This window comes from Serinus canaria, chromosome 20 (genome assembly GCF_022539315.1).
Source record: "Serinus canaria isolate serCan28SL12 chromosome 20, serCan2020, whole genome shotgun sequence".
In the NCBI taxonomy this organism is placed as follows: domain Eukaryota; kingdom Metazoa; phylum Chordata; class Aves; order Passeriformes; family Fringillidae; genus Serinus; species Serinus canaria.
The window spans coordinates 3,750,800-3,777,738 of NC_066333.1; the positions used below are offsets into that span (position 1 = coordinate 3,750,800).

The 26,939-nt window shown below is 43.1% G+C and overlaps 1 protein-coding gene across 1 annotated transcript in view; it reads left to right on the top strand.

Annotated features, from left to right (window-relative positions):
- Positions 1–26,939, top strand: part of PTPRT (protein tyrosine phosphatase receptor type T) — a 473,718-nt gene that overhangs the window by 414,324 nt on the left and 32,455 nt on the right. The window contains exons 17-19 of the mRNA XM_050982229.1: positions 4,321–4,356; positions 14,422–14,609; positions 20,728–20,815. Coding sequence (XP_050838186.1) covers positions 4,321–4,356; positions 14,422–14,609; positions 20,728–20,815 — 312 coding nt within the window. The remainder of the gene's footprint in view (positions 1–4,320; positions 4,357–14,421; positions 14,610–20,727; positions 20,816–26,939) is intronic.

Consider the following 26,939-nt stretch of genomic DNA (forward strand, 5'->3'; position numbering starts at 1 on the left):
TATCCACCAGAGCTGTTGAAATTAACTGTCTTAAGCAGCAGTCAGATTCCTTCTTAAATTGTTTTTTGCCTGCCAGCAGTAAATAGCATTTCCAGCACCCCGTGATGGGCAGTCACCCTCTCCATCCTGCCCTCAGCTGTGGGAGCCTGAGCTGGCTGCAGCAGGGAGGAGGAAATGCCCCTCTCCTTTTGGAGGAAGAGCCCACCAAGAGAAGCAAAGTGTTTTCAATGCCAGGATCACCTTGCCAGCTCACAAAAGCAATCAAACACAACAAGACAATTTGCTAAGTAGGATCCCTCAGTTATTGAATCACTTGCAGGCAACTTTACCTGCAGAATACAATGTCCTTGCAGGGCTTGTGTCCTTGCCTCCAGCTTTTGCTTTCTGTCACAATAACTCTGATAACTTTTCAGACAGAACAAATTCAGTCAGTGCCTACAGAAGCTTTTCCTTTCCCATGCTCTCTCCAGTTGGCCCCTGCTCTGCTCCTGGGTGAGTCCTGTCCATCCTCCTGCTGTTGCTTACCCTGACTCCCTGCCCTGCCATCACACAGGACTATTTTCTGAATCAATTAGATTTAAAAATCCCTCTTTCAAGGGTGCTGCCTGATGCTCTGCACCATGAGGGAGATAAAAAATGAACAGCTGTCCTCCTTATCAGCCCCTTGTTTTCTGTTGAGGAATCAAGACCTCAGGTCCTGCTGAAAAGAGGAAGAGAATTGGGCATTTATCTTTCCTGGCCTGAAGCAAATCCCCTCATCCCTCTTTCCATTCTGCAGTGTTCATTGTTATCCTGGCAGGATTCTCACTGATACCTACAGGTGTTGAAATGAAAAGAGGTTTTTTGGACTCAGCCTCTGTCTCTGACACTCCACAGAACCAGAGAAGGTGTTTGCTGAAACATGGATTGGTCTGTGGCTGTTCCAGCTTGTCTGCTTTTATTTGGGGATTATGAACAATCACAGCTGGTCATTTTCTCAAATATCTTGGGGTTTTTTTAAGATGTGAATACATCCCAACTCCATGAAAGGCAGGTGATGGCCCTGGCAGTGGCTGAGCAGCTCCCTGGAGTGCAGGAATGTTGGGAAGCAGCACAGTCACCTCTAGACACTGGCTCAGAGCAGGGTTATTATGAAACTAGGTGGGAAATGGGAAACAAAGTGGACCTGAATTTGCCCCCCAGTGTCTGCACTGACCAGAAAGGTGAGCAGGGGGTTGTGACCACACAGAAATCATGGGCAGTTTGGCAGAGATGGGAGGGACAGCAGTGGATCAGCTCAGCAGGGATGCACTGGTGTGCTCTGCACAAAGGAACTGCCACAGACCAGCCTTGTCCAGGAGAATTCCCTGCCCCAGCAGAGCCATCCTGGCATCCTTGCAGGGGTTCTGGCAGGAGCTGCTGGATTCTGAGGATTTCACCCATTAAAATGCAGCCAGTCTTGCTGGAGACTGATTTATTAAGGTGTGCTGTACCTGTGTGACATCCCATTTTGGGGGAGACAGCTCTGCAGGCACCCTGCAGGAGGGACACAGATGAAGGAGGGGCTTTAATGCTTCAGGCAGAGCATTCTGGAAGTGGGGGAATTCTGGAAGTGCAGTAGGAACCACTACCAAAAGTTACCAAGTCAGTGTGATTTCACTTATGAGAACAAGAAGATGAGAGGGAGGTGTAGGCAAGTGGCACTCAGGGTTTAAGGGATCCATTTGTACCAAGAAACATCAGAATTCACACCTTTCCACAATCCTCCATGATTTTATGATCAGTGAGATGTAAAGGTCTTCACAAAAGACAAGCACAGCAAGATGTAGTTCTTACTCCTGCCCCATGGATAATTTTCACTCTTAATCAGGTGACCTGCCAAATGCTGTCTAAGGATTTGTAGGGTTGTGGACATGACATGCTTCCTTTAGTTAAAAATTTCTTAAAATAATTTAAAAATAAAAGACAAACTCACATTTTATCAAAGGCATAAAAGGAAAATGTACTAAATTCCCTTTTACTGGCTTCCATGGGATTCTTGTGGGGTTTGCTAGTTTAGGAAATATTATAAAAATTAAAGAATAGTTTTCAGAAGAGGAAGGATCCTTCACCACTCTGCATGACTGGAGGGATCTGTGTGGCCTCACGTGCCACTCCAGGGAGCACAAAGAGAATTTTTAATGCAGTCTTAATTTCTACCCTGATGTGAAATCCTCTCTGGACGTGTTTCCTTTGATTACAGACCCGAGTGCCTGTGAGAAATGCTAGTTAGAAAGCAGCCCTGTGTATACATCTCATTATACAACCTGACTGATTTCAGAAACAAGTTCTCCAAAGTTTTAAGAAGCTTCTCTTTTGTATTTGTGGGGTTTGGGGGATTTTTGTTTTGGTTTAGTTTTTTAGTTTGGTTTTTAATTTGTTTTGGTTTTGGGTTGGGTTTTTTCTTGGTTTTCTTTGGGTTTGCTTGGGTTTTTTCCCTCTCTTTTAATCTGAATCTAAAAGTCACATCCCTGTGTCACAAACACAATTCATGTCATAAACCTCAGTGGGTAACATCTTTAATCAAACTCACTGACATGAGGTGTTTATGTGGAAATTCACCCCCAGCAGCTCTGGAAGGGCAGCATGGCCCTGTGAGTTCTTTTACACTCCCAAATTCCAGAAGACCTTGAGTCCTGCCCCAAGCCCTGTGACACTGGGCAAACCAACTGCTCTGTTTAGACCTTGTTTGATGTTATCTGAAAGGTGGCCACCTCCCAGGTGTGGTGAGAGAAGGGTCTGATTCAGGCTGGCAAAGGGCAAGAGGCCCCAGAGCAGAGGAACTTTGTGGCTTAAGGCAGCTGGGGCAGAGCTCCAGCAGACCAAACCCTCAGGAATTTCATTGTTTTAAGGTGTTTCCAAGTCATGTAGGTCTGAAAAGGAGGTGTGAGAATGCAGAACGAGAGGGAGTTAATGAACTAGATGATTACAAACTGCTCAGGAGGTAATTCTGACTTTATGGGCCTCCCTAGACCAGTGACTTCTTTGGGTGTCCCCTCAGAATAACTTGATTTTTATAAGCAGTGTTTGCTCCATAGCTACAAAAAATTGCTTCTGAAATTACTTTGATGTGCAGTGAGTTTTATCTACTTCTGCTGGGCTATGGAATAGTTTTTCCTGTGTTATCTGTTGTCATCTTTCTGATGTACTGAGATTTGTGTTAGCTTGTTTCCCAACATTCTGAGGAGGAGATATATAAATGCCTGTAACTCTGAGAGTGAATGCAGAGTGATAACAAAAGAACATGCCTTCAAAAGTGATGGATTACCATAAGAATGTGCATGTTTGCTGCTGTAGGTGTAAACCAGCCTCATAAATTTACTGTCAAGACAAGAATCTACCACGAAGATGTTGAGCCCTTCCTCCTTTCAAAAAATATTTGATTAATATGGAAATTTGTGGATTCTTGTCCAGAGAAAGTTAATGCTGTAATGGGAGAAGGCAAGGATGCTTGTTCTGCTGGCAGAACCCAGCTCATTGGGGAAGGGATTATAGGATTTGCCATGAACAGTCCTGGGTTGAAGAACAAGTCCCCTGTAATGTTGGAATGTTTTAACCAAAAAAATTGCTACTCCACCTGTGTATTTTTATGGTACATTGTGTTTGAGCAGGTTTATTTTACTGTCAATACTGATTCTCTGTAGTTTGTATTCTGGGGGTCATTTTGAGAAATTTCCTCCTAGAGACAAAACCCTAAGTTTGCTCCTTTGGTTTAAAAAAAAAAGAAGAACATTTAGAATATAGACCTATGAATGTAGCCCTGTGTGTATCCTATTTAGGAACACATTGATTTACAGTAACTATAATCCTCTATTTGGGGTCTGGAGTGCTTATATTAAAGAAAATCCATCATGATGACAATGTAATAAATGTAATATGCATGTTGAAATGAAAAATATAATTCATTTTGATAAGCCTTATATATCCCATATTACTGTGTTCTTTGAGGAACATTCTCCCTGTTCTCTTTCTCTCTCTTAATATATGTCTAAAGTCTTTTCCTTATGTCTTTCCTACCTAGCATCACCCTCTCCTTGTTCATTTTCTGTCCAAAGCAAAACCCTTCAGAGCAAATCTATGTTGAATTCCTACTACTCAGGTACTAGTGCCAGACTTTTCTTTCATTCCTAAATTTTCTTTGCTGTTGTACGTTACCCAATATAACCTTTAATAGACCCAGGCTTCTGAGTGTGAGACACAGCTAACCTTGTTTTCATTTTCTGTAACTTTTCTTTCCCTGTTGATCCTCTGTTGATTTCCATTGATCCCTGTCGTGTGGGTGAACGGAATTCCATCTCAAAGTTTCATCAGACACCGTCCCATCGACCACGCTGCTAGGTAAGAGGACAGGTATGGTGTGCTGGGCTGAGCTGGAGGGCAAACACACTCTCTGTGGCATGAAAATAACACTCCAAAATCAGGATTAATCTTCTGCTCATGGCTTTGTCAGAAAACTTTTGTTCCATTCGTGTTTTGTTATTGCTGTTAATTGCTTTCAAAGGAAAGAAAAATTCATAAATTAAGGTTTAGTCATTTTTTCAAGTATACGTTTGTGGTGTTTGTGAGGGTCCCCAGGATGAGGTGAGAGATGAGAATTGGACTCCATGTTCTCAGAAGGCTGATTTAATATTATATTATATTAATTCTATTCTATTCTATTCTATTCTATTCTATTCTATTCTATTCTATTCTATTCTATTCTGCTATACTAAAACTATACTAAAGAAAGAGAAAGGACACATCAGAAGGTTTAACAAGAATGAATAATAAAACCCCATGACTGACTCCTCAGAGTTCAACACAGCTGGACCTTGGTTGGTCATTAATTAAAAACAATTCACACACTTGGATAAACAATCTCCAGACCACATTCCAGAGCAGCAAACCATGGAGAAGCTGAGGCTCCTCATCTTGCCAGGAGAGGAAATCCTGGCAAAGGGATTTTTCAGAAAATACCACGGTGGCATTCGCTGTTCCTCATGTCCATGAGATCTGGGGCTCTGGGCCCTTTCCCACTCTCTGCCTTGCCTTAGGCTCAGTTCTGGCTCCTGCAGCTGGTTGTGCCTGTGCAGCTGACACAGAACCAGAGGTCTGGGTTGGAAGGGATCTTTAAAAGCTCTCTAGGCCATGGGCAGGAACCCTTTCCTATAGACCAGATTGCTCAGAGCCCCTCTAACCTGACCTGGCATGTTTCTAGGCATGGGGCATCTTCCACCCCTCTGGGCCACCTATACCTTTTTATAGAAGGTTTTTCTTTGTGTCTAGTCTGAATTATCCTGTTTCTATTTAAAACCACCCCCCTGTGCTGTGTGTGAGGCTCAGCTGGACCTGCCTCAAGGGTTGCAAATTGAAGTGAGGATTTGCATGTCTGCAGCAGGTGGGAGCCTGCAGTTTTGGGTGAAGTTGCATGGATAAAGGTTATTTGGAGAAATTCCTGGCTGGGTTTTGGGAAGTGGCTCCACCTGATTCTGTGTATGCTGGGAGTTAAATGCTAAATCTTTCAGGCAGTCAGGTATGGATTTGAGAGGATAACAAACAGACAGGTCCTGAGAGGAGGCTGTTCTGTGGCTGTATGAGATATCAGAAGGGAATTCTGCCCTGTGAGGGTGGTGAGGCCCTGGCACAGGGTGCCCAGAGCAGCTGTGGCTGCCCCTGGATCCCTGGCAGTGCCCAAGGCCATGTTGGACAGGGCTCAGAGCAACCTGGGATGGTGGAAGGTGTCCCTGTCATGGCAGGGGTGGCACTGGATGAGCTTTGAGTTCCCTTCTCACCCAAACCTCTCTGATTCTCTGATTTATGAATTCCTCCACTATGGAGCAGAAAGATGATGTGTGGCTGATCAGAATCTAGCCAGTGGGATTTATCATTTTGGTTCATCTACAATAAATGTTCCTTCCAGACACAGTAATCCACCGTGACTGCTTCAAGCATCACTCAGAACATGGGGAAGGGCCACAGTTAGATCAGGAAGAAATGACAGCCAGTGGCTCTTCCTTGGTTGTCACTTGGCTCAGAGGCTTGGAGGGGCTGCCACAACACACACACCCATCCTGCTGCCTGCCAAGATGCCCTGAATGGGATGGGGAAGGAAAGGTGTCCATTTCCCAGGAGGTTTCTCTCATTTCCCAGAGGCTCAGTGCCACCAACAGAAAAGCCTAAAGGCAGATTTCTCTTCTGGCTGTACTTTAGAAACAAGGCCCTGACCTGCAGTTTGATGGAAGATCTCAAACTCTCTCAGTCTGGCATCTGGGAAAACCTGGCCATTCTTTGGGGGAGCTGTTTTCCCCCCTCTGCCCTGATGGAATTAAGGTGTGAACTGCACTCCTGGTACTCTGAAACTCAAGGAGCAATGAACAGGTTCCTTCTGTGCTTCTCCTGCCACAGCAAAACCCACAAAACTTTTAAACCCCCAACTGTTATAGATTAAAAAGAGGAAATAGGGATCTAATCAGCCATAATCTAATCATTGTGCTTATGTATTCAAAAATGTTTCAAATTTCTGCTAAGCACTATATCTTGTGTAAGGATTGATATCCCTCTTTTACACATGGGAAGTTAGGTACAGAGCACTTTTAAGACATGAATTACACAGACTGGTCACTGTCCCAGTTCCACCTGAGTTTAACAGCCTGTGAAACAGCCCCTTACTCTGGAGAAATTTCTATCTTGTGACTTGCACACAAATTATAACCTTGGCATTCTGGTTTCTCAGACAAATCCATCAGATATTAGATGTTGTGGTATGAGCAAAAGAAGTTTAATTTTTGATGTTTATTAATATTAATTCCCAGGGAAGAAGAGCATATCTTGAAAAGGGATTAGTCATACCACCACCAATATCTGTACCTGCAATTCAGTACTGTTTGTTCCCATCTATTATGCTTTCTGCTAATAAATGTTCTATATTTGCAGTATGGCATGGCTCCCTAGGCTTGGCTGTGACATGTAAGATACAGGAGATTTGGGATTTGCCTCTAGCCCAATTCCTGATTAATACTTTTTTATTAATGTTTTTAGTGAAGCCATTTTCTCTTCCACTTGTGGACAACTCTGCATTTTAAATGTTTTGCTCAAACATCTTCACTAGAGAAGGGAATTTCTAACACTAAAAAATACATGAGGCAGATTTTCACTTGAAGATGAGGTAGCACAACCTTAGGGATTATTTTTAGGGAAAGGATTCATGTCCAGTAGCTCTTGAAGATGTTCAGGAGATCTCATCAGGGGATCTCTGCAGGGGAACCAGCATGTCCTCCCCTTGCATCCACTGGCATCTCCTGGCAGCAGGAAAGGACAGGGAGCCTTGTTCTTATTCCAGCTGCTCATGAGGATGCTCACAAGAGTCACAACCCTCCAGAGAGGACAGGGATTTCAGTGCCTGCAGATGGGCAGAACAAGCAGAGGGAGCTCTCTGACACAAAGTTAGTGCAATACAACAGTCTCAGACAAAGAACTGGCTGTGCTTAGAAAGACATAAAAATTTTCCATGGATTTTAGACTTCTGTTGCTTTTTTGCCCACCCCTAATCAGTCTGCTGTGTGTACACCCCCAGCCTATTTTGAATAAGTCAAAGATGTTAAGAAGCCAGTATTGCTGCTTTAGCAGGTGCCTCTGTCACTGGGAAATGTTTTAATTTGATTATTTCTTGAATTTTTATTGTGGGATCAGTGATTTTTATGCAATGGATGCTCCAAAATTCAATGGTTTCACCTGCTCAGTTCCATCAGAAGCCTTCCAGGCCAAGTCAGCCTCTAATAAGGAGCTGTGGGAGAGGTTTTCCCAGCACTTCTCTGTGCTGAGGTTGGCCAGGAGCAGAGTGAGCCCCAAAGGTTCAGACCTTTGCAGGCTGAGCCTTGAGCTGAATTTCTCTTTCATTTCTTCCTGCCTGCAGAACTGGAAACGTCTCTCTTCCAGTCTTTAGTGGCTTGTGGTTTCATGTGCTGGTTTGAAATTTCCAGATGTTTTCCAGATGTAAGTGAATGTCTCTGGAAGGTGGGTTGGTCTGGGAGCCTCTTTTCACCTGGGAGACAAAGACAGGTTTGGCTTGGTGAGCTCCACACACCCAAAGAGCTTCACAGTTACATTTCTACCAAATAATCCCAAATCATTGCCCACCTCACCAAAACATCTTCTTTGCACCTTTAACAGGATTTTCTTCTATGTTACCTGATGAAGAAAATGTATGTAATAGTTTTTGTAAGATCAGAATACTCTTGTGTAAGAATACTCTTGCAATACTAGAATACTTTAATATTCTTATTAGAATGCTCTTATAAGATTAGAATATTCTTATGTTTGGTGTTAACCAAGCAATTCTTACAAAGTTCTAGAATCTGTATAAAAATTACTTTTTAAAAAGTTATGGACATGTGGCTTCTTCATGTCTTTGAAATGAAAGGTGCACCCTCTGTGCTCTGTCAGGCCTGCTGTCAGAAGGCTTTGTTAAGGAATGTGCCCTTTCAGAGCTCAGTTGATATCATTAGATAAATGGTGTTTTGCCTTCAGTTTGCCATAGCTCTGCTGGTATTGTAGATAGAATATTAGAGCTGGGTATTTATCATATAACAAAGCCTTGACACACACAAAAAAGCAAATTATTTTTCATCGTGCACCGTATCCCTGGTGTAGAGGGAAGAGGTATTAGCCATGCTCTAGTCACCCTCAGAAGATATCAAAGAATTGACAGCCTTTGCTCTAGTGTGGAGAGACTGGCTCTGTGTGTAATTAAATCCATCACAAACACCACTCAAAACATAATTTATTTTGTGCAAACGGTGTCGTATCGCATCTTATCACTTGCCAAGGCTGAGAGAATAAAAAATATAAGCAGATATGATAGCTCTGCCATTTCAGTCACAGGAGGAATTTGTGGACCTTACAGCAAAAGTTTTGAGAGAAGCTTCTGCAGCCTCACAGCAGTGCAGCTTTGCTTTTAGTTGTGAGAGGCATGGCTGAGTTTTCTGGTCAGGAGACAACATCATACTCTGTGCCCAGATCTCCATTTCTCAGTCTAACCATGTCTACAAAACAAATGATCTCTATAAAAGCATCTAAAGCTTTAATCCCTGAAGGGGCTCTGGGTGAGCAGGACCCCTCCCAGCAGCCTTACTGGGATGTTGCACAGGGCTCTGATCATACAGAGCCACTTCCAGACTGGCAATCTAATTTCTCAGCTGCGCTTCATCCTATCTGTAACATTTATGGAGAAGTTCATCAGTTTTTCTGTGGAGGCAAACATATTTCTTTTACTTGTCTGAGAAGCACAGAAGTGCAGAACCCAAGGTGGTGTAGCAGCAGGCAAGCAGTAATAACTCCCTGTCAGGGTTGCTCATCAGGTGGGGGAAGATTCCACTGGAGTGACTCTGCTCCAGGTCCTCTCTGTGTGCTGGGCTCTGCTACTTCTTGGCACAACAAGACCTCAGGGTTCATTTCAGCAGGTTCATGATTATTTCCCCAGCGAAGGCATTCACAAAAAGCACCATTTCAGGGAGGGAGAATTTGAGAATATGTGAGCTCAGCATTGTTACTTTTGCTTACCTGCAGTTTCACACTAAACACATGACTGAAGAGTTTCCCAATCAGCCAAGTTATGTGAGAGACAGGGAATCACTAATTTACTGTCTTCTACAAAATCTCAGGGTGTTAGGTGAACTCTCAAGCTGATCACAGAATGGTTTGGGTTGGAAGGAACTTTAGAGCTCATCTCCTTCCACCCTCTGCCATGGGCAGGGACACTTTCCACTAGACCAGGCTGCTCCAAGCCTAGTCCAACCTGGCCTTGGACACTTCCAGGGATGGGGGATCACGAAAATGCCAGCTTCCAGAATCAAAACATCTGAGTTGGCAGAGCACATCTTACATGTGGAGTAAGAGTGGCACTGAAAAGGGTTAACAAACAAGCTGGCAACACCCTTCGCTGTCACAAGCTGCTGATATTAGAAGCAATCCTGTCATCAACAGCATGTTCCCAGCCACATGCAGGATACCTGCCTTATTTACAGCTGCACAAATAGAACTGTGGAAAATTAGAGATTGTTCTAGGAAGGAACCAGAGCCCTGAGCAGCCTGCCCTAATGAGACTTCAGAAGCTCTCAATTGATTTACTTTATCAAAGAGAGACTGAAGAAGTGATTTGATCAGTGCCTGCATGGGTCAGGATTTCAAATGCTCAGAGGGCTCTTTAATCTAACAGAAGGTATAATAAGATTCAGTGCCTGCAATCAAAGTTAAGGAAAATCAAATTGTAATTAAGAAATGTTTAGTCAGCAAGGGTAATTAACAATTGCCACAATTTTGGGGGTCAGAATGGAATCACCACCTCCTGAAATGTTTTAATTTGATTATTTCTTGGAATGGTATTCCATCTATGGAATGCAGTGAAATATGGTGGGGTGTGTTCCTATCAAAAGCACAAGGACATATAACTAGGATAAATGTGCATAAGTAATATAATTTAAAAAACCACCTGATGCATGATCCTCCACATTTAGTAGTTTCTGAGTATTAGAGTGAATTCTTTCCTGCATTTTTCCTATTAAAAAAAACCAAACAAACAAAACAAAAGCTGTTTTTCCATTTTGCTTTTCTCACTGAAAACTCACCAAAGGCACACATGCTTTATAGGCACTGCCAAAAATTTAGTGCAAAGCCTTGGCCAGTTTGTCCTGCAAAGTCATTCTCATTTGCAGGGACTGGGGAGATGTTTGTGAGAAGCAGACAGAGAAAAGGGACTGTGGAAAATTACTTTAATTTGCCTTTAGTGCAACAATTAAAGCAGCAGCCTGAGTTTGCTGGAATCTTTGTTGTCTTTCCCAGTAATAATGGTGCCAAAAGGAATGAGATGTGCGCTGTAGCTGCACGCAGAAGGAAAAGCAAAGCCTGTTTGCCAGCCCTCCAAAGACTCTTGTGGTTGACTGTCCTAGTGAGAGATTAGTTTGCTGCCACCTCCCTCCCTCCTGCATTTTGAATTGTTCACAGAGTTGCTGCAAACACATCCTGAGAGGCGCCGGCCCCGCGAGCGCCTCATTTCCGCGCTTAGCTCCGCACTCCTGGGGGGATTAGATGGAGAGGGAACAACGTGCAACCTGCTGCAGGCTTTATTGGCAGAACATGGACGTGTTAAGCTCAGCTCACACACAGCAATTTGTGCCCAGAAAAGCCCCTCTGCCTTTCCCTTGGCCTAGATAAAATGTTGGTGGGAGAGTCCAGCGCGGCTGCTGTTGTTGGGGTTGGGTTTGGTTTTTTTGTGCAGGTAGCTCAGGTGCCATGCATGATGTGTTTGTCACAGAGGACTGGAGGAGGCCTGAACAGTTTCAGCTGTGTGTCCCAGGGTGGGGGGTGTGACCCACACTGTGTGATGCTTTTCTTCCAGCAGAATCACTTGAGTGTCTGAGGCACACAAACAGTGCTGGTGCTGCCACAGATCACACTTTGCATTCCTCTCTGTGAGAGTGCTGAGGCTCTGGCACAGGTGCCCAGAGAAGCTGTGGCTGCCCCTGGAAGTGTCCAAGGCCAGGTTGGACAGGGCTTGGAGCAACCTGGGATATTGAAAAAAGATGATCCCTTCCAAGCCCAAACCATTCTGAACTTCTCTGCCACAAGAGCTGTTCCTACAGTCAGTGGGATTTGCACCAATTTTTATCTCATTGACCAAAGAGACCAGCTCTGTGTCACTATGGACTCAAAGGCCAGAGACAGACCCCTCTTTGCTGCTGAGCACCTTCTTCTAGTCCCACCTCCACACCATGAGTGCCTACCTTAAGAGAAGTTATTTGAAAAGAACCAGCCACCACTTTCCTGGCTCTCACCTCTCCCTGTGACACATCTCTCTGAGAAGAGAGCCAAGTACACCAGAATTAAAGGAACTGATGAAGAGAGAAATTAGTAATTGCCTGCAAAGCAGCTGGCTGATCTGCTCCACTTTACAAGTGGCCCGTGCTCTGCGTGTGCCCTGCCCGAATTAGCACCAGAACCACACATTAGTTTTAAGGCTCCCTCTCGAATTGGGATCTCATAATGTTTTTTAATTGGGGCTGATAAAAATGTGGCATTACTTGCAGGTTCCTCAGAGAAGCCAATTGTGAAATTGGGTTTGTATTAAACCTAATGATGGAAAATTAAGCATAGTGCGTCTGTCGGAAATGGCCCGCGATAAAAATCTTCTCCTTTTCATTACAGGAGGTTAATAGGGAATAGGGGAGCAAAGATGCACTGGGAAAGCGAATCCAACTAGGGGAATTAATAAGCCTTGAAATTCCCTCTGTTCAGAGTTCTCACACTGTCATTAGTCAGAGCATTAGGGATGATTATACAAATGCTTTGGATGTTACTCTTCCTTAAATCCCAAATTTATTCACATTTTGTGTTTGAGGGTTGCTTTGCTTGAGCCATAGTTCTGTAAATCTCTGAGTGTCCTGGGAATATGACTGTGTTTGTGAGAACCTGAGACTCAGAAATCCTGAAATTCAGGAGTCTAATCTTCAAAGCAGATGATCACTGTGCTAATTTATTTCAGAGGAGCAGGCTGTGTTCATTATCTCTGATAATTGACCCCCCAGCCCTGTTGATGTCCCAGTGCTGATGAGCTTGCCCTGCAGCATTGTCCACTGCTGGCATTCCTATCTCCTCACAGTCCTGCAGCTACCAAACAGAGCATATCCCTGCTTTCACATCTTCCCCAAATCTAATAATACACCAGCTGAGTTGCTATTTGTCATGTCTGTGCTGAGGACACAGTGGGAAGCCCTCAGCTCTCTGCTCCTGCCCACCTTTGCAGGAGGGACATGGGCAGCCCCTGCCCAAACACCACAGTGGTTTCTGCAGCAGAGCAATGTTTACAAGAGCATTCCAAGATTATTTCTGCCTCACAGAAATCACCCTGAAATTGCAATTTGATTTATTTATTCTTTATCCCTTTAAAAACGTGGCTGCAGTGTTGCTCTCAAGGGGTGGTGTTTCAGCTCTTTGTCAGTGAACTTGCTGTAAGAAACAAACCCTGTGTGTGGAAGCTCAAGGGGCTTTTGTGAACAATCTGAGGGAGGTGCAAACCTTCTGTTTGCTAATACCTTGGTCTGGGTAAGGCCAGAAAGAATTGATGCAGGTTTTATGTGTGAAAGGAGCTGAGCATCTCAGATCCCTGCAGTCCTAGGAAAAAACAGTGCTGTATTTGGCCAAATACTTTAAATTTAGACAGCTCTGCTAGATAAGTCATTGAATTTTTCATTTAGTCTGAGTTCCTGTTGTTAAAGATTGTTACAGTCAATTGTTTGGTTATTGAAGTTATTATTTCTTTTCTGTTAGTTCACTGGGAATATTTTCTTGTGCATACAGTTTTGCTGGGGATATGAGGATGCAATTCCATCTGCACAGGGATAGATTTCTTTAAATCCACTTCTTTCAAAATGACCTGCTTTTCTATTAAGTTTACATATCTGAAATTTAAATTTCGGCACACAAGATAACTATATTTTATGCTGGTTTATTTTTTTTTCCTGATGATATTACATCTTTGTCACTGACATACAAAATTTTAGGCCTGAACTAGCAGAACAGTTGACTTTGCCTGAGCATCCTGACTTATTTGAAATGCTAATCATTTGCTTGCTGCTCACTGGGGTCCCTCTCAGTTATCTCATGCTGTACACCCCAAATCCTGCCTGGATCTCTTGCTCATCTCTGTGTATCTCTGAGCCATGTTCTTTGCAGGTTTGGGAGGTAGCTGTGTAGCTCTGTTGGAGCTGCTGTGGAGAGCTCACCCTTGATGTGCCATATCCTTGTCAGCCTGACTGGCTGTTCCCTCTCTCCCTGTCTTTTTGGGTTTGTCTGCTTGACACAAAACAATATTGAAGTGTGTGTGACGGTGTTTGCAGGGGTCCCAGGATGAGGGGAGAGATGAGAAAGTTGACTCCATGTTTCAGAAGGCTGATTTATTATTTTATGATATATATTATGTTAAAACTATACTAAAAGACTAGAAAAAAGGATTTCTGCAGAAGGCTGGCTAAGAATAGAAAAGGAATGAATAACAAAGGTTTGTCTGTGACCCAGACAGTCTGGACAGCTGGGCTGGGATTGGCCAGTAATTAGAAACAACCACAGAGACCAATCCCAGCCCCACCTGGTGCATCCCACAGCAGCAGAGAATCATTGTTTGTGTTTTGTTCCTGAGGCCTCTCAGCTTCTCAGGAGGAAAAAATCCTAAGGAAAGGATTTTTCATAGAACATGTCGGTGACAAGTGTGATTTAGTCCTTCTTGCCATTTTAGGTAAACCTCTATTTTCTATTCATTTCTTTACTTCCTTTTGCCCGCACCAGCCTGTGGGGTGGTGTTAAATAAACAGAGAGAGGATGAAACAGGGAGCATCAGGTAGCTGAGAGCTTGTTCTGCCCCCTGTCTCCCCACAGACAGCAGCCACGGGGAGCTGGCCCAGCCCACGCTGACCATCCAGACCCACCCGTACCGCAGCTGCGAGCCCGTGGAGATGTCCTACCCCCGGGGGCAGTTCCAGCCCGCCATCCGAGTGGCAGACCTGCTGCAGCACATCACCCAGATGAAGAGGGGACAGGGCTATGGCTTCAAGGAGGAGTATGAGGTGAGAGGAACCTTTCTTTACATGACTGATGTGAGAAATGTGTGTTTTATGATTGGCTTTTTGCAAATGTTAAAATGAATATTATCTGTGTTGTGTTAGAAAGTGATGCTGTGTTAATTTTCTTAAGTAGTGTGTTAAATATAGTTTTAGGTTATAAAAATATGTTAAAATAGAAACTATGCTATGTGGGATACTTTTTTAAAGAAAGGACTCACACCAGACAGCAGCCACAGGACACCTGAATCTTTCAGAGAAAGAGAATTTATTGCCCCATTATCAGAAGAAACAAACTTCTTACTGCCTTGCTCAGGCTTGAAGGTGCTGTTAGGATTCAGAGGCAGAAGCTGACACTGCCCAGACAGAATCCTGTGTTTGAATGGAATTGATGCACCATGGATGAGGTGTATGAATATACAACAGGCTGTTGCTTTTAAGGGTTAATCCTCTGTTAACGTGGGTTCTTTTTCGGGCTTGTGCTGCCCTGAAAGAGGTACCAGAACAGTCCAGAACTCTTTGTTTCTATTGTCTCACATTGTCCTAATCCAAATTGTCCAAATTATTATTACTCTAATTATATTACTATTTTTATAACCATTTTATTACTATTAAACTTTTAAAATTTTAAGAACAAGTGATTGGGGTTTTTCACAACTGAGTAGGGAAGTTGCACTCCTGAGGGGTAGAAGCTTGGGAGAGGAGAGTAGCTGGTTTTGAGAGCTTCTTTTACTTGATTCACCCTCCTGGTACTCTTCCTGATTTTGGTTTGAGGGCAGGGTTTTGCAGCACTATCAGTCTTTGGAGGCCCTCAGTTCCAAAGAGAAGGTGCCCAGTACAGCAGTGAGTGGGTGCCACTGTGCTCATGCCTCTGTCCCATGGAGAGCAGACAGTGAATATTCAGCAGGTGCTGAACGTGCTGTCCCACAGTCCCTTCCTTATGGATGTTTTCCTTGAGTAGTGTGAGCCAGGCTGTGAGAAAAGCAAGGGGGTTTGCCTGAGCTTTTTGGGAGCTCCGAGTCCTCTCTCATAATTGATCAGTGAAATCACAGGGCAATGACCTCAGTTGTCAAGTCAAGGGCAGGTATTTGTGTAGCTTAAATGGAGGGGAAATGTTCCAATATGATCAAACCTCTGGCTCAGAATAGGCTTGATTGACATCTTCTACCAACTCCGTGTGAGGAGATGAGTAAAACCTATGCTGGAAAAATGAAAGCTGCCCTATTTTCCCTCACCTCTTCCCCCTGCAAGCTGAACTGACCAGGAATATAATCCACATGACCAAAAGACATGATGTTGGGAATAGTTTGGAAGAGGAAAACATATTTAGAGCAGAGCAAACAGAAGAGGGAAATAGCATCAAACATATGTGAGACTCAGCTCTAGCAAGTGATAATTATAATGAATGTAGTAAGCTCGTGGGAAGGCAATAAGAGATTAATATGCATAGTGGCATTAAAACTATTTAAAAATAATGTAACAGCTGTGAAAATAAGTTCCTTAATGAAAACAGCTCACTTTTCCACCCTGCAAGTATGAGTCCATGGGATTTGTGTCCTCAGTGCTGAGGTTTGCTGTAATTGGGAGCCTGTCTTTTCCTGGTCCTCACCAGGGAGTGTTTTCTTAATCATATGGCATCAAAAACTGTCATAGCACATGTTTCAGGAACTGGATGTTAACCAGGTCTAGGCACTCTTGCCCCATAATCAACCATGCTAATTAAACTATCAATATAAAGAGCTTTGTTTAATATTGAAGAAGGTTAATAATTCTCTGAGGAGATTCACTTAGCCCCTCCTTGGCCTCCATTTCCATGAGGAGTACCCAAAGCTGCACTGAGCTCCATTACAGATGCCCTAAGATCCATTTCTTGATGTTCAAGAAGAAAACAGGTGCTGGCATATATGTAATTTTCTGGTGCTGGCATGGGTAATTATCAAAATAGCACATTAGCATGAAAAATGTCAATGCAACTTTCAGCTCCACGAGCTCTGCCTTCCCCAGAAAGTGCTGTCTGCAGATGTATGTAAGGATGATGGCAGTACAGAGATTTGCATGAGCTCCCAAATCCCCCGTGGTGTTCCACCCTTCCATCAGCCATAAATGCAGGCGTTTTCCAGGGTGGGATTTGGGTTTGGAGATGGGATGGAGGCAGCACTTCAGCTCCAAATAGCAGTGGGGAGGGTGTCAGGGAGCAGGAGAGCTCCTGGAAGGTGGGAGGTTTGAGCTGCCTGGGAATGGGGGCTCAGCCTGGGATCTGCAGGAGCACAGAGCTGCAAAATTGGCTTTGCAAGATGCTTTGCAGAGCAGCTGATAAAATCTCGAGGAAGAATTTGATGTCTCTTTTAAAGTGTGTTTGCAGACACTAATATCAGTGTCACCTCCAAATATGCTCTTTTTTTTTTTTTTTTCTTCTAAGGAGCTGATTTTCTACTTACTTTGCAAATTGATAGCATAAATTGCAGCCTGTTTAGTGACATGTTACCAAATAATTTTACTCTCATGAAAAATCACTTTGAACGGAGCATATCAGTCACACATGACAATCTCTTATCTCTGTGCCTTCCTGAGTAACCTGGAAATTGCATTCCATATTTGTTTAAAGGATGCCTGCACCTACACATGTGAGCACAGGCAGCTTGTTTTGCTGAAGGCATCTAGAAAAACATTCCTGGTAGCTCCAGGAGGAGCTGAGAATTGGAGGGGATGGTGTGAGGGGTGTGAGTGCTGGTGAGAAATGAGTGTTAACCGGGTGTGAGTAGTGGGAGAATCTGTCAGCACTCCCTGCCTGTGTTATTTTAGGGCTGCACGCTGCACCTGAGGGCAGAGTGGGACTTAGGGGCCTTTCTGGCTGCTGCTTCTGTTCAGTGATAAAACAAGAGGAGCAGAGGAGAAAAATCTGTCAGCGGTGCTGGGTGTAGATGGCACTGGTTGGGGTTGGGAATAGCCATAAACGTTTAAACAGGACACATTTAAATGTCACCAGCTCCTTTTCCAGAACACATCAGCTCTGATTTGTTGGGAGCTGTGGGACCAGTCCCACAGACTTATTGCAAGCACCAATTACTGGCTAAGGAGATAATAGGCTTAATTATCCAGACTCATTTTCCATTATGATTTAGGATGTCACTAATGCACATTCTCCTGCTGCATTACTGAGACTGTTTAGTTATTTTAGATTTTGTGGCTCCTTTCCTCAAACATCTTAGTGCTGAGAGCCTTCAGATTGTGGAATTCACCCCTGGACTTTAACCCTTTGATTTCTGCCTGCACATTTGCATGTGGCCAGAAGAATAGATCTGATGGTCCAGGCTATGATGGGACACTGCAGAATGAGTGGATTAAATACTTTTTTTTTCACATTATGTTTTTTAGCCCAGGTAATTTTTAATTCTGGCTCCCAGCAGGTTTGTGGGAAGAGTTTTTCCACCACTGTTGAGAAGGGAATGGCCTCAGGGGGAGGGCCAGGACTCTGTGGCACACTTTGGGATGAACAGGAAGGTTGTGAATTGATGTTGTTGCCTTTGGCAGCAAAAGTGCAGCATTGAGGTGGATCAGTGAAAATGAAGGATTAGAGTTTTGTATTTAAATTAAAAGCAAACAGGAAACTAACTAAATGCATCCATCCAAGATTCAAATTGGCTTGCAGTGAGCCTCAGTTTAATGGGAACAGTTCAGTTATGGCTGGGCTGTGGTGTTTAGGAAGCCTGATTGAGATGAAGCTGACTTAGAGAGATCTATCCTTGTAATTTCAGCTAAAATTACAAGGATAGATCTCTCAAAGTTAAATTAAAGATCAATTTAGCTTAAAAAGCTTCACTGTAACCTAAATTCCACTAGTGGGAAGATATTTCAATATAGATTTCACAAAACTTCTCTAAGAGAAGTTTAGGGAGTTTTAGAAGTAGAAAAAGCCTAAAAATCAAGCATCATTTTTTTGAACACTAAAAGTCTTCTGTTACCAAGTCAAAGAAAGAAGGGGGAGAATTTCCTGAGAAAAATGGATTAAACCAGTGCCTGAGTGATCTGTCCTGATTTAACATTTCTGATAATGCAGATAGGAAGAGGACTCTTTTGACAATTATAGAGATACTTACTGTACCATAAAAACCTGAAGGAACAAAGCATTAGCCATGCTCCTCATTTTCTGAATGCAAGCCAATTATAATCCATAGTCTTGTCTTTCTTTTTAATGCAGTTCCAATTCTTGGTGCTGCACTTTTTGGGATCTCATGGGCCAATTATTTGGGTTGTACCTGGAGCTCCTCCAGTTTGTTCACCTGCTGTTTGTAAAAGTGGGGATGTGAGGGGTGTCCCTGCAAAGGTGGTTTGTGCTCCCTCCCTTCAGAGCTGGTCAGCTCTCTGGAAAGCAGGGATTTCTGTGGTATTGAAGGGAATGAAAAATCCTGGACTCTGAAATCTTCAGAGGCTCCATCAGCAAATATAAAAACATCAGTTTCAGTGGAGAATTGCATGTTCAAATCAAATGAAAGGATACGGTTTGTTGAAAAGGGATTTATTGGACCTGAATATATTTTCTCTGGCCAAGATAGCTTCTCCCATGTGGAAGTCATGAGAAAGGATTTTCTTTTATTTCTTTTCCTTTTCAGATGGCTCTGATTAGGCACCTAATGACAGTTGCCATTCTCTGGTCAATCTGCTGTAATTCGATATTAGTGGAAAAATAAGGCACCTTTTTCCTTACTCTTTGAAGATGAAAATGAGCCTTCTTCACCTTTTCTTTCACTCAGAGGTGTTTTTTTGTTGTGTGTGAGTTTCTTGGTTGGGTGTTTTTCCTCAGAAGATGAGCTGCTCTTTGGAAACAACAGTCTGCAAAGGAAATATATGTGTGATCAAAGCCCTCACCAATTACAGAGTTATTACTCTTTCTCCTGGGCTTTTGAATCGGAACTCAGTGTCCCTGTCTTTGTCACAGAGCTCGTGGCAGTGCTGCAGTGCCTGACATTTTCTGTCCTGGAACCCTTTGTGGGGAAATTCGCAGCGATCTGCTCCGCCAGGGGTTTGCTCATATTAAGTTTAATTGTAACACCAGTGTTGTAGATCCTAATTGTGTCTCTCTGCTATTGCATCCAGGCACATCATAGACCTGGGTGGCTTGTGAAGATGAATATAAATTCATTTTGTAACACAGCTGTGTCAAACTCCCCACTGCTGGCTGAGGCAGATGTGACTCCACAACGACTCTGTATAAACCCTCTGTAATTCCCCAGGGACCAGAAATCATAAAACTTCCAATGATGATTTTAGTGATGCAGAATCGTGTTAGGGGGAACATCTGGGAGGAGGCAGAACTAGAGAGGCAGTTCAGGAGGGGCTGCTCTCTTCACCCATGGTTTTTCCAAGAAAGGCAGGACCATTCCCAACTGCTGCTTTCCAGGCTCTGCCTTGAAAATCCCTCCTGGACATGTCTCCAGGATAAAGTGGCTCATGTGAGGGTGTGCAGAATAGTTGTAGGGCTGAGTTGGAGGGAGGGTGGCACTGTGTGCTGCCAGTTCCTTTCCCTCTTCCTTCATCATCTGAAAGAGCAGATTTTAGGAAAATGGCTGTTTATTCTTGTGCTTCATGAGCATGCTTTACCTCATTTTTCCTCTCTTTCTTATGCATGATCTAAAACCTGAGCTGCTTTATCTTTCCCCAGAGAAATCCAGCAAATGGCTTGTATTGCATCACCCAGTATTAACACAGAAATAGATGAAACCACTCTATTTTCAGCTTAAATATGAAAGGCTGAGCACTGGGTTTCAACCATCTGAGTTTTCCTAGAGGTGTGGTCAAGTGAAATCTCCCTAAGTCTTGTTCTACAGGGGAAATGAGGATGACCTGAGACTGTGCAGCCAGAAACAAATTCCCCTGATCATTTCAGATGGGAAGTAGCAGGAGGAAGATGATTCCTGGCTGGCAGAAGACAAGAGATGCAAATGGTCTGCACGAGCTCTGCTTTTCCCTTTAGTGGAGGTGCCCTTTCCTCACCAACAGTGTTTCCTTGGTCAGCTGAATTATGCAGCTCCTTTATTTTTGCCCTGCTCTTCTTCCTTAGGCCTCTTCCCCCACCTGAAGGCCTTTTCCAGGTGTTTTAAACCCTCCCTTACTGTTTATTTTGCAGGCACTCCCCGAGGGGCAGACGGCGTCCTGGGATACGGCCAAGGAAGACGAGAACCGCAACAAGAACAGATATGGGAACATAATCTCCTGTAGGTGTAAATTCACATTGAACTGGCATCCTGTGAGAGCTTACCTGTGTGCTCTGGAGAAGGCTGTGTTTGAGGAGCTCACCAGGGATTTATTTTATTTCATGTTTTTTTAATTCTTATTTTTCATAACATCATTGCATGTTGCACATTTTCTACCTGCCTTGCTTTCTGCTTTAGGTTTGTGGCTCAAGGGTTAAATCCTTTTGTCACTTTTTATGTGATGATGTCCATTTTCTATTTTCCCTACAAAACCCAGAGTTTCCAGTGCCACCAAAGAGAGGAGCCGCAGACAGATCAGATTTTCAGCTGTGGCTCAGAAACCAGGTTTTCTTCTTCCTTGTGGTCAGTAGCCAGTGGAGCAGTCACTGCTGGTCCTAGAGAGCTGGTTTGAAGGGTGGGACAAGCTTAACTTCTGCCTCAGGATCCTAATAAGGCAACTGAAAATGCACTAAAACTTCTTTCAGTGATCAGTTCCTGCTGATGTTACAGGAATATCAATACACAGCAGAACTGCAGGGCAGGGAAGAGCCCATAAAACCATTTAGGACAGCTTTATTCTTCAAAGCAAGACTAAATTCACCTTCCCCACTTTTCTTAGATATTTGTCAAGCCTCTTCCAAAGTTTCTCTCCAAAACTGAGCTTTCCACAAGCTCTCCAGGCAGTTCACCAGTGTTTCATTATTCCTGATAATGACTGGGGAGAGGAGGTATGAGAATTAATTCTTTTCAAGGCTGAGCTGAATCAAGTTGGAGAAGCCAAGCTTGAAACCATCAGAATAAGAAATCAGAATATAAATTATCGTGCCATAGATTTTCATGACTGGGAAAAATCTATAGAATGCTCTGAGAGCAAAATTAAGTCATACTAAGTGATATATTTCATACTATATTTTTTCCTTGGGTTAAAAATGTATTTATTGTAGAACAAATAGATTTTACTAAAGATAATTTTACAAACCACAAAAAAAAAAAAAAGACACCAAAAAAGCACCAAAACAGCAGCAACTGACCCAAAAACCCAACTTCTTCATAAAGAAACCTCACCTCACACATCACCACTCCTCTCTTTGAAGCCTTGAGATAAGTGATTCATGTGCCATTTTTGGGGACTGACATAGAACATCTCGGTTCAGGGGCCCCGTGGTAAAGATGAAGGAATCTGGAAATAAAGATTGAAGTTTGTGAGCTCTGATGTGATCCCAGTTCTGCTGCTGGCTTTGTGTGGTTGGTGAGCAGGTCACCAAGTTCACCGGTGTTCCTCATCCACGTGGAAAATGGAAGTGACAGCACTGGAATGTTACAATTAGCATGGAAGTTGTCTCCCTTAATTTCAGCTCCACCTGGCTGTGACCTTTCTGTGCCCAGTGGCAAAGAGAGACATGCAGGCAGAGGCTCTGCTCACCTGTCTGCACAATTAACTCCAATTAAATGAGTCTAAGACAGATGAATCATCCAGCTATAGACACTGGATTGAAATGGAACTGCTGTGGTATGACATGGGGAAGGAAATGTGAAAGGATTTGTTTCTCTGTATGATTTTGAGGCAGCACTTGGCATAATTCAGAAGAGGAGGTGAAAAGAGGCAAAACTGTGTACAAAAGCTTCCATCTCATTTATGCTGAAGGTGGTCATGAAGAAAACCTTGAACTGCAAGTGAAATGAGAGGAGTTCAAGAAGCAAAATCAAGGAAGATAAATGGGATGTTATCTAAAGAGAAGGTGTTCACAAAGACAAATTGTTGTCTAACGAAGAGTGACGTGAGCCTTTTAGCTCTAAATATAAATACAGCAGCAGTGCAGATAGGAGGTGATGAACTTAAAGAAGGGAATGCAAAATGCAATCAGAGCTAAGGAACAAGAATCTGCACGGTGTGAAGTGTCAGAAAAGGAGCTCAAGTTTGAGGACTGTCGGGAGAGATTTCGGAATGGGGCTGAGAGGGTGGAGTGGGCTTTCTTCTCTTCAAATATTTATCAGAACAAAGAGTTTCAGAAGGAAACAAGGGCTCTTTTAAAAGATGACAAGGAGAATTTAGAAATACTCAAGAGTGATATTGAGAAGGCTTGGAAGGGAGAAGAAAAGAAGGATGCCTAAGGAAGGAGCATATAATTCATCTGATATTTTATAAAACCATTGCAAAGTTATCAGCTGAGCCTGGAGCCAGACCCCAGTGGTGGGTGAGTTGGGCAAACTCCCTGAGTAAAGTCAGGGCAGGAGCCAGAGCAGAGCTGAGGATAGCAGGGCAGTGGTTCCCTCCAGGCAGGTCATGAAAAACAAACTGTGCTCTGTGGGTACAAACTGGGCAAAAGCCTGGGCAGAGGAGGTGTAACACAGTTATACCCTGAGCTGTTTTGTTGTACTTCAGTGGCTGGTGGAACCCAGAGCAGGCACTGCTTGCCCCTACCAGTTTATTTAATAAAAGGCTGCATGTGGCAATTAACATTATTTATTTTACCATTTCATCCCTCCTGAACAACAAATCCCCTGCCTTTTGGGGAGTGAATTGGAAAGTCAGGTTTTGATCTGACTTCTGCAGCGGCTTCAGAGACTGATGTTAAAATGTGGGTTTGTAAGCCCTTGCAATGAGCAGCATTGCTCAGTGAATCACAGCAGATTAGATCTTGTCTTTACAGCCTCATGGGCAACAGCACAGTTACAGGACTGTTTTACTGGCTCACTGCTCTCCCAGAGCTGCATTAACACCGTGCCTCTCTCTGAAAACCTCGCTCACACTGCCAGCCCCAACACCTGCTGCTCTGACATTTGCAAACCAAAGCTGCAGACCAGCCTGAGAGCTGATCTGTTCATGCAGAGGAGGGGCAGGAGAACTCAAAGAGCTCTCCCAGCTTTCCATCGTTCCCTCCTATCTGTAACAGTTTTTGGAGCAAGGGAAGGAAAAGCTGAGCAGTGGATCTGGGGTCTGCATGAGCACAGAAATCCACTGTGGATGGTGGGAAGATGCAGACTTACCATGCTGAAGGAAACTGTCCTGCTTGAACCTTTTATTATATGAGCAGAGCCCATGAGCTTTGCTCCTGCACTGTTATAAAAGCTGTAAAAACAAAGGCAGTTGTGGAGATGCCAGGATTTTCTTTAGGGGACAAGCGTAGGCAGTGTACCCATTTATGTGCTGAAGCAAAATGATTTAATTCTGCTTTAGGGCCCAGATATTGAGACCTTCAGAGAGCATCAGAAAGTGATTGTTGGGCGAGGGATGTTGAGCTGAAGCTATTACAGGAGAAGAGAAAATGTCCAGAAGCTATATGGGACCTTTGGTTCTATTTGATTTCTCTCCATATTGCCAAGATTTAGAGCCATTACATTACAGGGGAATAAAAACTCTCAGATGAGAGCTGAGGATGGGAAGAGGTAGGATGGTGTTTTGCTTCAGCTGATGGAGAGAACTTTCTGTGCCTTTCTTTTTTCCCTGAGTTTGAAGTCTCATGATGGTCCACTAAAAACTACAGAGCTGGTGACACAAAGACAGTGGAGAAATTTGCTTTATTTCCTTCATTCTATGACTGCCATATGCTTTGGGCTGGAAAACTGTGAATTAATCAGAGAATTTTGGGGTGCAAGAGATGAAGAAGCTTTCAGCTGGCACACAGGTGGAGAGCACCTCTTGCTCAGAGACAGGGATAAGGCATGGAATAAAAAAAACCCACATAGAATTCCAGACTGGTTTGGGTTGGAAGGGACCTTAATGTTCATCCAGTGCCACTCCTGCCATGGCAGGGACACATTCCACTGTCCCAGGGTGCTCTGAGCCCTGTCCAACCTGGCCTTGGGCACTTCCAGAGACAGACTGGATTTAGAACAGAAATCTTCCAACTTTCAAGCACTTTTATTCCATGATTCCTTCTGTAGTGCCTAAACTCTTGCACGTCTGTGTGATATCCATAAAATTTGTGTGATATCCCATGGAATTTGTGTGATACTCACAGAATTTGTGTGATATCCCTGGAATTTGTGTGATATCCACAGAATTTATGCGACATCCCATGGAATTTGTGTGATACTCACAGAATTTGTGTGATATCCAGAGAATTTGTGTGATATCCATAGAATTTGTGTGATATCCCATGGAATTTGTGCGACATCCCATGAAATTTGTGTGACTATTCATGGAATCTGTGTGATACTCATGGAATCTGTGTGACATTCCATGGAAGTTGTGTGTCATCCCATGGAAGTTGTGTGCTATCCATAGAATTTGTGTGATATCCCATGGAATTTGTGTGACTATTCATGGAATTTGTGTGACTATTCATGGAATTTGTGTGACATCCCATGGAATTTGTGTGATATCCATAGAATTTGTGTGATACTCACAGAATTTGTGTGACATCCCATGGAATTTGTGTGACATCCATAGAATTTGTGTGATATTCATGGAATTTGTGTGATATTCATGGAATTTGTGTGATACTCACAGAATTTGTGTGACATCCATAGAATTTGTGTGATATCCCATAGAATTTGTGTGATATCCCACGGAATTTGTGATATCATTTTTAATGATTCTTAGAGTCCATTTTCAGCACACAGGGATGTGATGTCTGATAAATTCAGTGAAGAGTTGAGCTACACTTTAATTTCAGCCTGCCAAGAATTCTGTGTCCTTGGCTGGAGGAGTCCAGTGGATAAAGAGAAGAATCAGAAATAAGTTTCAACCATTGGGAGAAGAGATAATAAATGCATTTGCTGTTCCTTAAATAGCTCTTTAAAATCTGTAGGCAAAAAACCCTAAGTACAAGATCCTTACTACTAAGAGCATAATAATTTGCCTTTTTTTTTTTTTCCTAGTCAAATCCCAAAGTTTTTTTGTAGAAAAAAGATGTTTACAAGGAAACTTATTTTATGAACTTTTATCCAGACTGTTCTCCTAAACTTTGGAACAAGGTTAAAGAAACCATTAAGACATCATTAATATTTTCTGTACTTCATATACACACAGATATTTTTTTTCTGCTGCACTGTTCTCACTTGTAAGAGCAATAAATCTCCCTCAGGAATTAATCTCATTTTAGTAAAATATGCAATGAAATATTTTGAATTCTGTCCTCAGAAAGCAAAGTTCAGCTTAAAGCATTTTTCATTTGGTCCCAAAATACGATTAGAACTGAATGTCTCCTTTTAAAAACAAAACAAAAAAAAAATAGCATTGATCTTCCTTTAAAAAAGGGAAAAAGGAAAACAAACCAACGACACTTTTTTGCACCTACTGGGCATCTTTTCCTTAGCCATAATTATCCACAATTGCCTGACATCATGGAGCTGCTCTCAGTCTGCTTCCCAGGCCTTCCCCATCCAGCTCCCTCTGGTTGTATCCATCCTGCCTGCTTTAACTTTCTCTCCAAAGAGTGCCTCCAAGTGCTGAAACTTAATTTTGATGTTTGGCTCCATTAAATGAAGAGAGGCAGGTGCTTCCTCCAGGGTTATTCAGAGCACTCCAGCTGCAGACATTGTCTGTGTCCCTCATTAAAAAATGAACCTGAAATCCTTTTTCCCCTGTCATTGGAGACACTTTTTTGGTCTCATTATTTTTGGTCTCATCATTTTTGGTTCTGTTGTTGCAGTGCTCTCTTGGGAGGAGTCAGTAAATGTTCCCCTCCCAGGCATTTGCTCCAGGGTTTGCTTTTTCTTTGCTTTTGTTCCACGTGGCTCCTAACAAGTTTAGTTTGCTGCCTGGAATTGCAAGTGTGAAATTGTCTGCGGGAGTTTCCCTGTATTTCACCCCCATGTCCGGTTTAATCAGCTCTTTGTCTGTCTGTGTGAATTGCTCCGAGTAGAAATTCTTTTGTTGTCTGTCTAACCACATGATTTACTGCGACTCCTGGTGCAGCTGCCTTGAGTGCAGGTAATTGGGAACATCAGCACTTAGAGAAATATCCCCCTTCCCCGTGTCTACAAAGGTTATATTTATTAATACAAATATAACAGAGCTTTTGATGGATTCATGTGCAGAGCCCCCTTTGAATGTAGATATGGGATTTGATAAATGGGGTTTTTTTAGGTGTGTAAATCTCACCCAGTGGCTGAACAGAGTAGAATCATTCCTTTACCCAGCCAAATGAATATTTAATATATGTCCAAGTCTTGGTTTTCAGAGCTGCTCACACATCTG